At 37.2% G+C, this 14,625-nt stretch overlaps 1 protein-coding gene across 2 annotated transcripts in view; it reads right to left on the reverse strand.

The window, feature by feature from the left end:
• The window catches only part of LOC150101179 (uncharacterized), a 155,807-nt gene that overhangs the window by 105,618 nt on the left and 35,564 nt on the right, over positions 1–14,625 (reverse strand). For both annotated transcript variants that reach the window (XM_090401504.1, XM_090401505.1), the window contains exon 3: positions 2,907–3,710. In XM_090401504.1, coding sequence (XP_090257630.1) covers positions 2,907–3,710 — 804 coding nt within the window. The remainder of the gene's footprint in view (positions 1–2,906; positions 3,711–14,625) is intronic.

A 14,625-nucleotide genomic window follows, 5' to 3' on the forward strand; every position in this document is an offset into this window, starting at 1 on the left:
ATTCACTATGTTATTGTTGATAGTGATGTTTTCTCCCTGGTGCAGGACACCAGAGTGTACAGAGGATTTGAAATTGGAAGTGATCACTATTTAGTCTTGACCAGGATAAAATTGAATTTCATATTGAAAAGAATAACATGTAAGAAAGTTTTAAAGCGAATAAAAGTTGAGCAGCTCTCAGATGTGAACTGTAGACTAAAATACACAAAGATTATTGAAGAAAAAATGAAAGAGTTTGAGAACAGGAATCAAACCTTGGAGATTCAGTGGCAAACTCTGAAGAAAACATTGATTGATTCTGCCAGAGAGGCATGTGGTGAGGTTGTGTGCAAGGATAAAAAAAATCACAACTCCCTGGTGGACACAGGAAGTTAAAGAGGCAGTGAAGGAAAAGAAGAAAGCATATCAAAAGTTCCTGGCAAATAAGTCAGCTTTTACTCTTATAGAATACAGAGACAAATGTAAGAAAGCTAAACAGTGTGTAAAACTAGCTAAACAAAAGTCATGGGAGGACTTTCGCAAGAATATAGAAAATAAATATCAAGAAGGTGGCAAAATATTCTGGAGGTTGTTGAAGAAACTTAGGAATGTAGGAAAGAGTGCTGTAAAAGGAGTTAGAGATGATAAAGGTGACATGAAAATGAGAGAAAAAGATATCCTTGAAGTATGGAGTAATTACTTTGAAAAACTGCTAAATGAAACAAGCAGTGATGACAGCACAGTGATAAAAAACACTGACCAGGCATGCAGTCAGGAATACATATCCATACTTGAAGTAGAAAAAGCCATCAAAGGCTTGAAATGTGGAAAGACAGCAGGAGTAGATGATATTCGACCAGAAATGCTGAAGTATGGTGGTATAAAAGTCTTACAGTGGCTGCACTGCATAGTTCAGAAAGCCTGAACAGAGGAACGAATTCCCGATGATTGGAGTAGAGCTCTCATAGTACCCATATATAAAATGGGAAATAAAGCTGCATGTGAGAATTACAGAGGTATTTCCCTACTGAGTATTCCTGGCAAGATCTATGCAAGTATACTTGAGAAACGGTTGAGAAGAATTGTGGAAGAAAAGCTTGGTGAAGAACAAGCTGGATTCAGGCCAAATAGAGGCTGTCAGGATCAGATCTTCTTTACCACAAATAGTCGAGAAAGCATGGGAATATAACAAAGAGATGTATTTAAGTTTCGTCGATCTGGAAAAGGCATATGACAAGGTGCCAAGAGAGAAGCTATTCAATACCGTGCAGTTATATGGTGTCAATGGGGCATTATATCGAGCAATACTTAGTCTTTATTTGAGTTGTAAGTCAGCAGTTAGAATTGAAGGAAGTACAGGAAGATGGTTTAATGTTAAATCTGGTGTGAGACAAGGATGTACATTATCCCCTCTGTTATTCATTATCTATATGGATCACATTATGAAGGAAAGTGATATTAAACCTGATATCAAAATTGGAGATGTTAATGTCAGCTCTTTGCTTTATGCGATGATGTTATACTTCTAAATAAATCCGCTACAAGTCTGCAAGATTCTCTGACTAAATTGAATAGCTGTTGTAATAGATATGGTATGAAGGTCAGCAATAAAAAGACAAAGACAATGAAAATAGGCAGAATCAGTGAAAATGTCAACTGTGTTGTGAATGGAGAACCTGTGGAACAAGTAAAACATTTCAGCTACTTAGGCACGATTTTTACTGAAGATGGTAAATTAAATATAGAAATAGACAACAGTATCAGCAAAGCTGGTTCTGTTGTCTATTTCAGGTGAATAGACTCCCCACAGCATATTCGTGGTGGGAAGTCAATTGAATAAATTCATATGGAATAAGATAGAAATTAGTCGGAACACTAAATTAGCTGTATACAAGACAGTGTTCAAACCAGTTTTAACTTATGGATCTGAGAGCTGGGTCAGAAGTAAAACACTTGACCAAAGACTAGAGACCGCAGATATGAGAGTCCTGAGAAAGATTAGAGGCGTGAACAGATGGCATCAATGGCAATATCATATTAAAAATGAGGATATTAGGAAAGAACTTGACATTGTCAGCATCCAGGAATGCATTAGCAGAGCTAATCTCAGGTGGTATGGTCACTTAAACAGAATGGGAGAGGAAAGATTAGCAAAACAAGTGTTCTCTGCTAGGTTGGCAGGAAAATGACCCAGAGGAAGACCAAGATATGGGTGGATTGATACGGTACAAAGTGCCTTAGACGATAGAAATATAAGATCTGATAATGTTGGAGTCTTGACAAGTAACAGACTGATTTGGAGGAAAATTGTAGATAGGAAGTTAGTAATGATGTAATTTTTTCATGTAGTACTGTCATATCCTGTACACCCCTTGAGGGTACATGGCAGGAATTTGATGATGATGATGATGACGACATCTCTGCAATATAATTCTCAGAATCAAATTTCCTCTTGAAAGAGAGAGACAATGATGTTGCTATTCCTCAATTACCTGAGAACTGGTGGGTGAACTGTTCTTAACAGTTTATAGAATTCAGTCATTTTTCAAGTTACACAAAATCACCTTAAGCATTGAAATGAATGCATTATGTCTGTAAGTTGTGTTTTCCAGCTGGTTTGCATGTTTTTCTAGAATGAAAAAACCTGCACTTCTGTATGAGGCCAGCTATCTCACCTGTTTATAAGCCTTCTCCTCCCAAAAGATATATCCACAAAGATTCCATTATCTATCACAGAAGCAAGGAATAATCAAAACCATAATTCACAGCTATTGCTGTTAACTAATATCAAAATAACATATATTTACGTGATATCACTAAATAGAGTATATAATTTTTCTGCCAACCACCTATAAATGCATATATCCATCCACAAGGCACACATGCACACACACACACCAATTATTAATACAAATAAAATATAATACCTCCTCCACTGCTTCCACCAAAAGAAAAATTTCCTATAGCAGTAGTACTTGGAGTAGGTGAAACAATAACAGTAGAGTTAGTGGTAACAGCAGTAGAAGTAACAGCAGGAGTAGCAGATCCTCCAAAACTAAATGCTGATGTGCCGAATGTGCTGGATGGAGCTGACGTGCCAAATGTGCTGGATGGAGCTGACGTGCCAAATGTGCTGGATGGAGCTGATGTGCCAAATGTGCTAGATGGAGCTGACGTGCCAAATGTGCTAGATGGAGCTGACGTGCCAAATGTGCTAGATGGAGCTGACGTGCCAAATGTGCTAGATGGAGCTGATGTACCAAATGTGCTAGATGGAGCTGATGTACCAAATGTGCTGGATGGAGCTGATGTACCAAATGTGCTGGATGGAGCTGATGCAGTGTTTCCACCCAATGTAAAAGATGCGGTATTACCAGATGATGGCATAGATATTGGTGGATTAAATGCAAATCCACTTGAAGAGATAGTTGAAGTTGTCTTAGGAGGAGTAGCAAATGAAAAACCACTACTAAATGCTTGTGGTGTTCCAAAGGAGAATCCTGAGCTACCAGGAGCGGATGTTGTTGGCGGTCCAAAGGTAAATCCTGAAGTTGGAACAGTAGTCATAGCAGTAGTCACGGGAGCACCAAAAGTGAAAGCTGGTGTTGCTGATGGTTGCGAGGTTGCAGTATTACCAAAAGAAAATCCAGGTGTACCAAATGTTGCAGGAGAAAATGTTGAACTTCCAAAACCAGAAGGTGCAGATGTTGTTGGTGATCCAAATGTAAAACCTGAGGAATGAATAAAACAAAATTTTATTGCAAAATTAACTTAATAGTGTTAATTTCTCTTAAATTCATCAATATGTGTGACAAAGCATTAAATCATAAGTTATACCATTGTGGATTAGAATCACAAGATTAAAACCATTAAAACCGATAATTTTAATGGTTGATCAGTAACTTTAACATACCATGTAGATTGTAGTGCAGCTCGTTTCTTTATGTGTGTGTGTGTGTGTGTGTGTGTGTGTGTGTGTGTGTATGTATACGAGGGCTGTTCAATAAGTAATAAGACTAATTTTACTGTCGTGAAACCACTCATCACAATATTAATTTCTGTGGAATAAAGAAATGTTGCTGTCTGTATTAACAAAAGAGGTTGATAGATGGCGTATACGGGCTGATGTGCCAGAGTGTCACATGACTAAATGCAAGCTTGTTTCGGCACACCTACGAGCCGCGACCAGTCGTCGAAATGGAAGCGCCCTTGGAACAGCGTTATGCGATTAAATTTGGTGTGCGTTTGCAAAAATCGGCATCGGACACTTTTAACATGATACGCGAAGCTTTCCACGATGAAGCAATGTTGAGGTCAAGTGTTTTTCGCTGGCATAAAACTTTTAAGGAAGGAAGGCAAAATGTGGAAGATCTTGAACATGAGGGAAGACCTTCAACGTCCATCACAGAGACAATGATCAACACAGCAACGATTATCATCAAGGAGGATCGCAGAATTACAGTACGCCAGCTGTTTTACGGACAATGGTACATTGTCCGTAAAACAGCTGGCGCCTACCCAGTCTTCGCCTACCCTGAAGAAAGCAAAAACTGTAAAATCGGCTGGTAAAGTTATGACTATAATGTTTTTTTAACTACGAAGGCATTGTTTACCAACATGCTGTAGAACCCGGGAATACTGTAAATGGCTCATATGCAGATGTTTTACGGACAATGGTACAGCACATCAAAAGGAAGCGTCCATTGCTGAAGAATGGCTTCTTATTGCACCACAATAATGCAAGGCCACATACTGCTGGTGGTGTAGTGGACGATTTGCAGAAGAACAAGATAGATATCCTACCACACCCTCCATACAGTCCTGATCTGGCACCGTGCGATTTCTGGCTGTTTCCTCAGCTCAAGAAACCACTAAGAGGCTGCCATTTTGAAAGCAACAAAGCATGTGTAAAAGCTGCGGAGGCGGTTTTGAAAGAACTCTCAAAAAATGGACTTTCACATGTGCTTAAGAAGTGGACGCAATATTGGGACAAATGCATCGCGTCTCATGGTAGTTACTTCGAAAAAGACCATGTAAATGATGACGATTAAAGGTAATCTGTTTTCTGTATAAATATAGTCATAAATTATCGAACAGCCTCCGTATATGTGTGTGTGTACTCCAGATGATGACCATAATGTGAAGGTTGAAACGTCGAGTGTTTATTTTGGTTTATATTAAAACTAAAGTTTTACTCTAATGCAGTATTTATTTCCATAATTTTCATTATTTATTCTGATCACCATGTAAGCATGAAGGAAAGGAAAGAACAATAATATAACCAGCTATTAGTTAAAATTAAAAACTTATTATAAGTAAAATTCAAAAGGAAGAGTATTGCTATGTTTTGTTCTGAACATATGTTTATATTAACGTGTATTCATCTATTCAATTTTAACCACCTTACCGGCCATTAAAGATCAAATACGTATCCTCAAAAGCTTCGTATCCATCATAAATTTCAATGTAATATTAATGGTATTACCATTTTAATATGCACTTCGCATCCATGGTAATGTGGACGTATATATATGTCCTAGCCAGTAGCGTGGTTAATTATCTAGCTATGCAGTCAACTCTAACAATAAGTTACTACTATTATAGCACATTTATTCACTATAAAAAAAAAAACTATCAAAAGTCCTAGCACCAATGTTACTTTGAAGGAAACCTAGCTATAGAAAACCTTTGATTATAACAATTATTTTGATCAATACAAGTTTGCTACAATGAAGGTTTACTATAAGCTTACTTTTCATGAGCAACCTGCCAGATATTAAATTAATTCATATTTTTAAAAGCAATGGGAAGTTAAAACAAATTTACTTCACCTTTGGAACATAATGGAACTTCTTTTAATTATTTCATCATCATCATCAGCCAGTAGTGTACTAAGTGATGCTACTTTTAATTCATCAGTTCTGAATCCACTTCATTCAAGACTAGCTATTTCTAATGACCTATCTAAAATTGTGGGTTAAATCATTGGTCCATTTCAATTTCCAAACTAATAAATAGTGGAAATTACCGTATTTTTCCATGCATATGACGAACCCTACTTTTTTTAATCCAAAATTTCGAACAAGAAATCAATATTTTAAACATCTCCACTGTCAAATCATATGCTCAGTCAGAGAGAGGCTCAAACTGTCTCTATGAAGCTTTATTTCCATGTTCTTTTGCGTAATTAATGAATTAACTTGAATTTTGAAGAATATGACAATCGTTTTATTTTCAGACATTTTTATGGGATAGTGCTTAAAATATTGTTAATGCATTACCTTGCCCCACCAACGTGGGGCAAGGTAATGCATTAATGAGTTGCAGACTTGTTGGTGGGCAAGTTCAGAATCAGCCATTAATGATGTCAATCGAAAGAGTTAACACCTAGTGATTGGCAGAAGCCTCTTCGCAGAGACAAGGTACTGGCAGTTTCGGCACGGCAACAACGGGTCTCTCAACCGGTTCCCCCTCCCTCGTGTATAAGACGACCTCCAATTTTTGGTCTAAAAATTTTAGAAAAAAAGTATCTTATACACGGAAAAATATGGTAATCATGATGCGGTACAAAAAACTTGCATAATGAGACCATGTGGAAACACACAGTTTTCTCATAAACTTAGAAACTAAACAAATCAAATCCCTGACATGTACCTCAACAGAAGGATGGGACACTGCAGCCCTTGAGGGATAGTGTATCCTGCAATAAACAATCATACAGTAGACATAGTACTATAGATCAAGTTTCTGATATTACTAGCATGCTATCCCTGTTTATTCCAAATAAATCTGTTATTTGTTTACATTATAATATTGTTTTATTTTAATCTTATAAGGCACTAAGAAATGCAACACTTAAATGCAGTTCTCAGTGCTCTTCGATTTTAGTCTTTCTCTGGGTTCCCCACTTTGACATCAAACAAACATTAGTTTTCAAAATCTTTCTCACCCAATTCTGCTTAAGCAACAGCACCATCTTAATCTTGGCTCAAAATTTCCTAAATGCTAAAAGGAATTTGACATTTTTAGCATTTCCTTTCCTTCCTTGAAATGTGGAAATTTCCTTTCCACATTTCAAGTACTATTATATATTCCTTTCCTTCATGCTTACATGGTGATCAGAATACAACATGAAAATTATGGAAACTACTAAGTTAGACTAAAACTTTAGTTTAATATAAACCAAAATAAAAACTCGATGTTTTGATCTTAACATTAAGGTCATCATCTGGAGTATGCACATATATACAAAGAAACAAGCTGCACTATAACCTACATGGTATGCTAAAGTTACTGATCAACTGTTAAAATTTTATCAACTGATCAACTGTTTAGTTTCTTATTCTGGAGGGATACAGGTCAGCTACTTTGTACTGATTCAAATGAGTTTGGTAGTGATCCTTTAGGATCACTCAGTGAGATTTAGAGTGATCTTGTAGATCACTCAGAGTTTTTGGAGAGGTCTCCCTGCACTCAAACATATCTAAGTAAAGGTTGAAACTGGTCTGGATAGTGGCCCTTCCCATAATGCATATGGGAAGGGCCAATAGCGCGTGCACGTGTGCTTTGCATCATAGGATACTAAGGCTGATGTGAAGTCATTAGCCTCTATATACAATTAGTTCAGTCATGAAGATACTTCATATGCAAACACTATTTGCTTACACTTGGATAAAGGTTAAACCAAAAATATAATTTCTTGGCATCATTAATTTATAGTATAACAAAGTGAAAAAACTTTCAACAATGCTAAGAAAACTGGCAAGAAAGAACACAGTTTAGCTGCTTTCTCAATGAAGAACCTACAGTTAGTAACAAAATATTTCAGATATTTAGGCACCATTTTTAGCGAAGATGGCAAATTAAATATGGAAATCGACTGAGAATAAGCAAAGCTGGTATGGTGAGGAGACACCTGAATAAATTTATATGGAATAAGAGCGAAAAAAGCCAAAACACTAAATTAGCAGTACACAAGACAGTGTTCAACCAGTTTTAATTAATGGATCTAACAGTATGGTCAGAAATAAAGCAACTGATGAAAGACTGAAGACCACAAATATGGGAGTTACTGAGAAAAATTAGGAGAGTGAACAGATAGCATCAATGGCAGTACCACATTAAAAATAAAGATGTTAAGAAGGAACTTGACAATGTTAGCATCAATAATGAGTGAACAAAACTAATTTAAGGTACTGGTCACTTAAATAAAATGGAAGAGAAAAGGTTAGCAAAACAGATGTTTGATGTTAAGATGGCAGAAAAAGGACCCACAGGAAGATCAAGATCTATTTGCTTCAACAAGAAGTACTCTAGAAGACAAATATTTGACATGACAGCATCAGAATGCCAACAAACAGACTAATTTGGAAGAAATATTGTTGATAGGAGATTAATAATGTAAACTTAATCGTGTACTTAATTATAGTAACCAGTACACCCCTTATGGGTACTAATCAGGAAATTAATTATGACAATCCTGTCAAATGCATTACAAATTTACATTTAATCAGGATGATATTTTATATTTGGCTACTCAATCCTAGGAAACATTCAAACTACTTTTCTGATGAACCTACTTTTCACAGCTACTTTATGAATGATAGATCTAACAGAAACACAGTGTAGTCTTTATTCCAACTCATTTGTCATTTTATTATGGAAAGAATAAATTTCACAAGTCAAGACTTATGCTTCACAAAACCATGTTGCCTCCTATAGAGTATTGTATGTTTTTTACTTTATATGATGATATTATCATCATCAAACCTCCATGGAGTCAAGAGACCCAGAAGGGCTCATTCTCACATGCACAGCTCATCATATCTTGACTTAAATGCATTCACTGCCTCTGAACTCACACTTTCACCACATCAACTTATGTATCTCGATCATGCCCCTTCTGTCCACTAGGCTCTGCAATTTGCATTTTCTCAATGTGTCCTCATACTCCACATTCCAGAGATCAGAAACTGACTTAGTCAATCATGTTTGAATCCTCTCCAACAATTCATCATCCTTTTGAAAACAAGACAACCAAATCTATGCAGTGATCCATGTGTGGCCTGATCAAAGCCTTGTACAATGGAATCATAACATCCTTACTTCAGCATTGTCAGTATTCTCTGCATATTGCCATAATTTACGGTGTTATCCTCATAATCTTAACAAAATGTCCCCAAAATTTCTAGTCCCACCACAATCCCCAGATCTTTCATCTCCTCTTAGATCCTATACTCCACATCCCATCTTTGCTTCTCAAATTTTAAAACCTTACACTTTGCTACATTAAACTGAATAAATTAAACAATGACCCAAAACAGACCCCTGAGGCACACCCTCTAGTGACTTTTCTCTTTTTGGATATCACACCCACATACACAACCTGCTGATATCTATCAGATAGCCAATCACCAATTCAATGCACTAATCTACCATTCAACCCCATCTGTTCCAATTGCTAATTACTAGCTTGTCATGTAGCAATCTATTGAACATTTGCAAAATCTAAATATACTACTTTATATGCATCCCTCTGTGTCCAATGTATTCATCACCTTGTTATAATAAGTAAGCAGGTTGCTAAAAATACAATCTTCCTTTGGGAAACCTATTCTGTCCATCAAAGAGATGGACAGCATGTTGTTGTCAACTCAGCTCTGAATCCTTGTCCTCCCTAGCTTCTCCAGCACCTTGAACCCCCAATTCCAGACAAGTAGATTGACCTATAATTTAAAGCCTTGGTCTTATCACGTCCTTTATGAAATGAAATAATTTTGTCTTCTGTCCACTTCATTGGAACTTGAACCAATCTAAGACTCGCAAGATAAGGAAAGCTGTTGTTCAATCCCTAGAATATTCCCCAACACACAGTGATATACAATCAAGTCCCATGGCCTTGTTGACATCAAATTTACTCAATTTCTCATTTACCTCCTGTTCACTCAACCATTAGTGGTTCCTCTCCCATTTCAATTGCTCTTAAGTTCTGGATTATGTTACTTTCACAAGGATGGAATAGTTTAATGAACTGCTCATTTCAAACCTCTACTATATCCTCCCCAATATATAGTATTGTAAAACTCAATGTAGCTTGGAAATACCAAAGCGCTTTTCATCGATTTTTACAGAGGTCAAGTCTCATGAGATTGTTACAAAAATAACCTTGTATATCTCTATATATTTTATGCTAAATAAAATATATAGAGATATACATTAATGTAAATAACCCTATGGGAATTGACTACTTACTGCTTTAACAAAAATTTCTAGAATGTCAAAAACAAAGGCAATGCTTTGCCACCAGAACTTTGTATAATAGCTTTATATAAGGGCATAAGAAAGTTGTTTATGATTTAAGGGTATGAGAAAGTTGTTTGTGAGCTCTGCGTATAAACACCTTCAAAGGTTAGTGTCAAAGAGATCGGCAAGTTTCAGCAGCCTGACAAGATAGGATTAAAGGAGTGCATGGAGGAGAAGAAAGAACAGGTCAGTCTTAATAGAAGGTCAAGGAGTTCCTGTAGGATATCAATCATTAATGCTAGATCTTTTAAAAATTCCAAATTGAGAAGTCGGTTTAAAAAGCCCTTATATTTGTCATTCGATGCAAAATGCTTGCATAAATCTGGTAATTTCTCCATAAAATAAGAGCCATTCGTTAACTGCAAGCTGCCCATCATGGTCCAAACACACGGCCAATCTTTAAAATTTCAATACCAAGGTCTTTTGCAATCGTATTTAATTCTCATTGATTTTTTGGTGATTGATGATAAAAAGCATATAATTTATCCATAAATATTTCAAAATGATTTATTTCATTAATGTTTTTTATCGAATTGTCTAATGCTAAGTGTAAACGATGAGCACAATGCCAAATCACAACGTTGGGAAATTTTTGTAGAAGTTTGATTGCAACACCTGGTTTGTTTCCTAACATTTCACTAGCTCCATCAGAACAAAATGCAATGAAATGGTTTTTTATATAGTTATCAGAAAATCCATATGAATTTAAAGTAGCACATATGCATTCCACAGTGGTATTTTCTAGTTCTACAAGATTATTAAACAAGAGGAACAAGGGGCTCGCAAATTTGAGAAAAATTTAACAAAGGGCTTGCGTGAGCCTCTTATAGTTCACCACTGCTTACAACCCTTTGTGCAAGGTCCTGGAGAACATGAAATAAAAAGGGACAGAGACAAACATCGTGGTCAGCAGAGAACCAGGGAGTCGGCAGTTAGAGGCAGAAATATTGGCAGTTAGAAGTAGAAGTTCCAGAAGTAGGATCCAGAAAACTGGAAGTTAGAGTGAACTCATGCCAGAGGAGAAGAATGGGAATGACGAGAGAACAGCCGATGTAAATACCCGAGGCAGTGTCAGTCGGATGTCTCTTTCCTGCGGGAGGTCAACCGAAGCCAAAAGCCACAGAGAGATCTTCAAGCCTGTATATTGAAACCTCTTGCCTGAGCTTTTTGAGTACCAGAAAAATTGCAGTCCAAAGCCCGCCAAAACGCCCCCCGAAGCATGACTCTCCAGACGGAAGCCTAAGGCCCAAGATGAAAGGAAAAACATAGGGACTTTAGTGCAGGACCTTTGGATGAGTGTGCGACACATAGCCTCTTTAAGTTTTTCCATCTTTTGGTGTATATTCCTTTTGTAATCTAGGAGATACATTATAGATGGACTGATAAGAATTAACTTAATAGTAATAAGAGGTGTCTATATAAGAGTGTCCTCTGATTTATTATTAAATGGAATATAGGCTTATACGTTGGTTATGCATTATTAAAACACTTAAGGAAATGAACAATGTAGTTAAGGATATAAATTAAATTATACTTTAATAAATATTTTCCGATATTTCAGCAACGTCACGTTGCCATCTTCTAAAGGAACTTACAAAAAAAGGCACGTGCACGTAGGCACTACAAATACAGTAACTGGGAATGAAGAGATGAAGCTATTGTTCTCCTAAAAGTCCTGATGGTACCCTCTAGCGGGCTAAGTAGGTGTTCTTGGCCGTTGGGCTGAAGGTCTGCTGATGTAAGCCTCCCAAATTTGGGACAGTCACATACAACCAAATTTGTTGAGGTTTGGAGAATTTCTTAGGGCTGAGGCTGATTCCATAAATAGTCTTTCGAATTTGTATTTGCTACGGTGTATTACTGTAGCTTTCTTCCACCGTATTCTGTGGCGTGTATCCAGAGCATGGTCTGCAAGACTAGAATTGCTGTACTTGTGAATTCACAAGTACAGCCATTCTGGTTTGACCTTGCTACTGCTTCTGCCTGGTATCTCCAACTCTGGGCATGGCTCCCACTGAAGAGACCTCAATAAAGGTCGAAACTAGTCTGGGTAGTGGCCAATCCCTTAATGCATAACAGTATACACTTCTACAAGGAGATGTGTTTTGCATTATGGGAGATACTGGGACAGGAATGTTGGTAGCTTGCTCCACCTTTGCTACGAGTTGCCTGGTGTTGTACTACTTACCCAGGTAAGATAGTACAACACTATATTCAGTCCTGAAGATATTTTCAGGCACAAACTTTGTTTGCTCTCACTGGGATAAAGGATTAAACTAAATTTATTATAGTCTAACCTAGTGAAAAATAAACTTTCAACACCTTTACCAAACAAGTTACCTTCCTTACTTGCTCTTCATACTCCTCATGTAATTGATCATTGCCACTCATCTTGTGCTGCCTCAACAATGATTTTCTTCTAGATTGCATGCTTGACCTCTCTAGTCATCCATTTTACACCTGCATTATTTAATTTCCTGACCTTTGGAATACACTGAATCACTGCCTCTGCCAAACAGTTCCTGAGGTAGGAACCACTGATTGCCTTCCCATCCAATTCCTCATTCCATAATATCGCTGCCTCCTGAGTGTCATAACATCCTGGACTCACAAAAGTCCAGATATGGCTGACCATCACCCAAGTGATCACTTCGTCACTTCAACTGGCAGAAGATATGATCATTCATTTACAACATCTTCTGTCAAGATAATTAAATCCAAGGCCCTCAAATCTTTGTGTAACCTTGGTTATGCCTAAGATAGTGTCCCTCAAAAACTCAAGAAATACATTCCCTTTGGTTTCAGATGCCATCTCTTCATTCCAGTCTATATTACTATAATGATCACCCTTTTTCTTATTAGTCAGACTAATTTGTCTAGACATTTCCTTCTTACTGCCTTCCACATGACCAGGACTATAGCAACACCCTACTAAACATCTCATCCTGTCCACCTCCACTTCACACTATACTGCTTCAAAACCACCATTACTATTTGCTTCCTGCAGATGGGCACAACTTCTCTGCCATCATCAATAGGAATCCTCCTCCCTTTTCGTCTTGTCCATCTTCACAAAAGACTACACATCCTTCCATCTATATCCCTGTCACAATGTCATCCTTGTTGAACCATGTCTCACTTATTCCAACAATTTTTGGGCAAATAAACTATTAATGCTACAATTTCATTCCCCTTGTTTTTTATACTTCTAACATTTGTAAACATACATACTACCTGATTTCTGTTTCTATAACAAGTCTCACTAACCCCACTTCTTGGATATGACTCCTATCATCACACTGATATTACACCCCCTTGCAAGACCTAAATATCACCCAAGCATCCTTGACTATCTTATTCCTTTCTTGCACACTTGCACATCTACTCCTGAAACAATCATCTAAACTTCTCACGCAGTTCTCCCTGTCCACCATGGCTCTCCTCATTTCCATCTTGTGATCCTTCTCTTCACTTATACCACTCACTTCTCCATTTGCAAACTCTCCTGCTCTTCCATAAGATCTCTTGCTTCCTCAGGTCTTCCATTCACTTCAATTGTAATTTTCTCTTGCTACAATAAGGTCTCCAAATGACTCACACCAAATATATTTAAATGTAGCCCATCTCTTCTATACAGCGATATCCGTCCCTCAAATCCATCCCACACACTCAAAATAAACTCCTTTCTGACTACCTTATCTACCACACTGTTATTTTTCACTCTCCTTAATAACCTCTGATATTCTCCTTATTACCAATCAAACCATTTGTGCAAATTACTCCTACAAACTCTCTCTTGTTCGTGTATTATTCCTTTTATCCACTGCTTCAATTACCCCACTCATTCTACCTCCTGGAAAATAAACTTTGTAAGCCTTTTCACTCATCACACCTATAATCATCAAATCCTCATACACTGCTACTTTTGAATTATTTGATATTGCTTTCAAATCTTCTGTCCCATTCTTCCTCACATTTCCATGAAAATCTGTAATTCTCCTCGGTATCATTTCTGATATCAAACTGCATTTAATCTCTTGCCTCATCTTTATTTACTCCACTTTCATCTCTTCAATTACTTTCTCAGTGCCATTTATGCCAATTGCATTTTTACTACTTTGCACACCTGCTATCTTACCGTTCACCGCCATCTAACCACTCAATGGTGCTAGCTCATCCCCACTTTCACCCACTGCCTTATCATTACTGTTCAAGCATTCTACTGCCCAATTCAAATTTGGGCACTGGACCCAGAAACAAATATCATGGAGCTAATCTAAAGAGATCCAATTTGTTGTAGTCCTATCCTATCAAAATCATTGAGAAACAAAAATATGGCACATA

Source organism: Typopeltis vanoorti, chromosome 12 (assembly GCF_054136105.1).
Source record: "Typopeltis vanoorti isolate ZY-2024b chromosome 12, IOZ_Tvanoo_1.0, whole genome shotgun sequence".
In the NCBI taxonomy this organism is placed as follows: domain Eukaryota; kingdom Metazoa; phylum Arthropoda; class Arachnida; order Uropygi; family Thelyphonidae; genus Typopeltis; species Typopeltis vanoorti.